Source organism: Tupaia chinensis, unplaced genomic scaffold (assembly GCF_000334495.1).
Source record: "Tupaia chinensis unplaced genomic scaffold, TupChi_1.0 Scaffold000494_1, whole genome shotgun sequence".
Classification (NCBI taxonomy): Eukaryota; Metazoa; Chordata; class Mammalia; order Scandentia; family Tupaiidae; genus Tupaia; species Tupaia belangeri.
The window spans coordinates 2,575,079-2,578,191 of NW_006160006.1; the positions used below are offsets into that span (position 1 = coordinate 2,575,079).

Consider the following 3,113-nt stretch of genomic DNA (forward strand, 5'->3'; position numbering starts at 1 on the left):
GAGGGGATGGCGGGGCAACCAGCCGTTATGTAAGCGTGTTTACCGTGGCCTGGCGGCTGGGCGGCTCTGGGAAGGCAGTGCAGCCACCAGACGGACAGAAGGTGGTGCCAGAGGTGGGCCAGCTGCAGCCTCCCGGGAGGGCCCCTTAGAGAGGAGAGACGCCTCGGAGTGCTGAGATCTGTGAGGTGTCCTCGAAGGCTGTTACCAGGCCGGCCCCCCTCGGCCTTCCCCAGTTTTGACGACAGGCCAGGGCGGCCCGCTGAGGCTGCCGGGAGGGACTGGGAAACAGACACCTGGCTCTTGGCCGACTCTGAGCCTCATGGCCTTCTCCCTTTAATCCACTTTTCAGAGAAGGAATTTACAGTGTGAGCGGAGCAGGACCAGTCAGGCAAGGGTCCTCACGCTCCCCCTGCCCCACAACCCCGCAGCTCCCTCCCGCCGCAGAGGCTGGGCGGTTCTGATCTGGGAGCCCGGGCAGAGTTAAGTCAGCTCTGGGGAAGGCTGGGGCTGCAGCGCGACCTTCCCCCCCGCCCCTCTTCCTTCTCCTCCAAGCTGCTGCTGAGCTCCCATCCACAGAGACGGCAGGTAGCCGGGCCCAGCTGGGTGAGGGACAGGAAGCGGGGACCTCTTCGCTCGGCTGTACCCCTACATTAAATATTTATCTCGGAGTCCAGGTCAGAGCCCTCGAGAGTGAGAAGCTCGCTGCTGGTGAGAGGGCATGGCCAGGATCCCTGGAGCTGGACCACCTTCAGCGTCACCGTCTTTGGAGAATAAGGAAGAAAACGAAAATGATGTGGTCCTTCTTAGTCCCAAGGAGCCTGACAGGTGGGAAAAACTGGTGACAGGGTGATGGGCATTTGCGTTATCCCTGAGGGAGGGATGAGGATGGTAAGAAAGAGCTCAGCGTTGGGTCAGCAGGTGGCACGGTGGTTACGGTGCTAGATCCCACATGGCCGACTCTGCAGTTTGAGTCCCTGACCCGGCGGCCTGAAAGACATGCCAGGTGCAGTTGTGTGTGTGCCCCAAATCCTGAGAGGTGAATGGAGGCAAAGGGGTTGCAGTGTGGCCATTCCCCCAGGGGGGCGAGTTCTCGCCTTTCCTCTCTCTGTCTCTCTGGCGATTCCACACCCTGTGGCGTGCCCCTCAACCCTGCGGTGTCCTCCATGGGTGGAGCCTTGCCCCTCCTCCCACCCTGCGGCTTTCTTGGACAGGCAGATTTCTGGAAGGGACCGTAGAGGTCATGCCGTCCAGCTCCCTGCCCAGTGCACTCGTGGCCTGTGCAGATACACCCCGTGGCTGTGGGCCTGCAGGCCCTGCGGTCATTTCCAGCTGCTGTGTCGCCCCCCAGAGGCCCGCTTCTGCCAGGGCATGGCAGCCAGCTGCCAGCCACCAGCACTCAGCTCTGCTCAGCGCGGCCAGGTCTCCCAGGGCTCTTGTACCCAAACTGAGGCAAGATAAAGCCAACAGCAGTGATGGTGGCCAGGGCTGAAATGGCTTCATTTCTTCTGCACTCTCTTCTCAACTCGAGTGGGTGTCCTTGGAAAAACCCCCAAAGCACACGGTGACCTCAGCCACCACTCTGATACCCAGTAGGTAGACAATAAATGTCCTAAGTTCTCTTTCTCTCTTTCTTTCATTCTCTTTCTTTCTTCCTTTCTTCTCTTTCCTTTCTTTCTTGATCTTCCTTCCTTTCTTTAGAGGTTTTTGCCTTAGGGCACACGCACTGGGAGAGGGGGGCAGGGGCAGAGACAGTGAGAGGGAAAGCGGCCGTGCTGCGATCCCTTCCCCTCCACTCTCCTCCTGGGATCTTGGGCACACGTGCACACACGCCGGGTGTGATTTTGCAGCCGCCAGATCCAGAACTCGAACGGCGGGCGGCCTCGTGGGAGTACAGCGAAGTAACAACTACACCATTGTGGGCCCCTAAACGTCCTGTTTCCATCATTTCTTCTTCTTTTTTAAAAAGATTTATTGTTTATTTATTCATTTTAATTTGACCAGAGAGAGACACAGAGAGAGAGAGGAAAGTGAGAAAGCAAGCCACCAGGTCCAGGACTTGAACCATGGTTAGCCATGTGGGAGTGTCCAGCGCCTTAACCACCATGCCATCTGCTGGTCCCCATTTCTTCCTTTTAAAGAGAGATTTTTGCTATGAGGCATTTGCGCTCACCAGAGACAAGGAGAGACATAGAGACAAAGTGAGAAATCACTCTCCAGGTGGGATGCCCATGCCCCAATCCCTTAATTCTCCTCTCTGGATTCTGGGCAGGCTGGAACACGCCAACACGCCACCCGGCATGAGTTCCAAGTCACTAGACCCGAGACTCCAACCGCAGCCCACCCTGTGGGAGTCCAGCCCTGCAACCACTATGCCACCCGCTGGCCCCACAGGTTCTGATGAGTTTTTCATCAGTCCCAACACTCGCAGGTTGGCCCCACTCCTGTGGTCGGTTCCGCGGCGCCCAGGACTCCAGTTCCCCTGCCATTCTTTACATTCTTAAGCGTTCTTTAAGCGCCTGGCCTCCTAGAACAGGCCCTGCGCCAACTCAGGGCTTGGGGAAGAGGAAAGGGGGCGACTACGGCGACCGGAGAGCCAGGGGGTGAGGGCTCCCAGGAGGCTCAGAGCAGCGGGGACAGTGGAAACGCAGGCACAGCAAAACAAACACACCATGGGAACACCAAGGCCCTCCTAACCCCATTCCCGCCGACGCCGCCCTGATCCTCGGTTAGAGGCGCGGACCACTCGGGGGCCGCTCCCTTGCGCCGGTTTCCTCCCGCGCTCGCGCGTGAGCATCTGCACGTTTGCCAGTGCACGCGCGCGCGTGTGTCGTCTGCACACGCCCAGCGCGCCCTTGCGCAAGCACAGCTCCCCAAGAGCCCGGGAGGCGGCAGGCCTTCACGCCTGTGGGCCGCCCTGATCTCGCCCGGCACCCGCCTCCCGGGGCGGGGGCTCCACCCGGCCTCTGCGCCCCCCGCTCTGGCTAGTCATGCCTGCCCTCGGTCCTGGCCCGCCGCGCAGTCCCTCGCTTCCCACACTCTGGAAATGTCGCTGGAAACTCTGAGTGGCCCTCGCCCGCCCCCTCCCCGACGCCAGCCCTGCGGTGGGGGCCGGG

General features: G+C 60.3%; 1 protein-coding gene across 1 annotated transcript in view; it reads left to right on the top strand.

Moving 5' to 3' along the window:
* Positions 1-3,113, top strand: part of SORBS3 (sorbin and SH3 domain containing 3) — a 30,912-nt gene that overhangs the window by 5,347 nt on the left and 22,452 nt on the right. The window contains exon 2 of the mRNA XM_014590877.2: positions 675-825. Within this exon, the coding sequence (XP_014446363.1) occupies positions 719-825 (107 nt within the window). The 5' untranslated portion in view covers positions 675-718. The remainder of the gene's footprint in view (positions 1-674; positions 826-3,113) is intronic.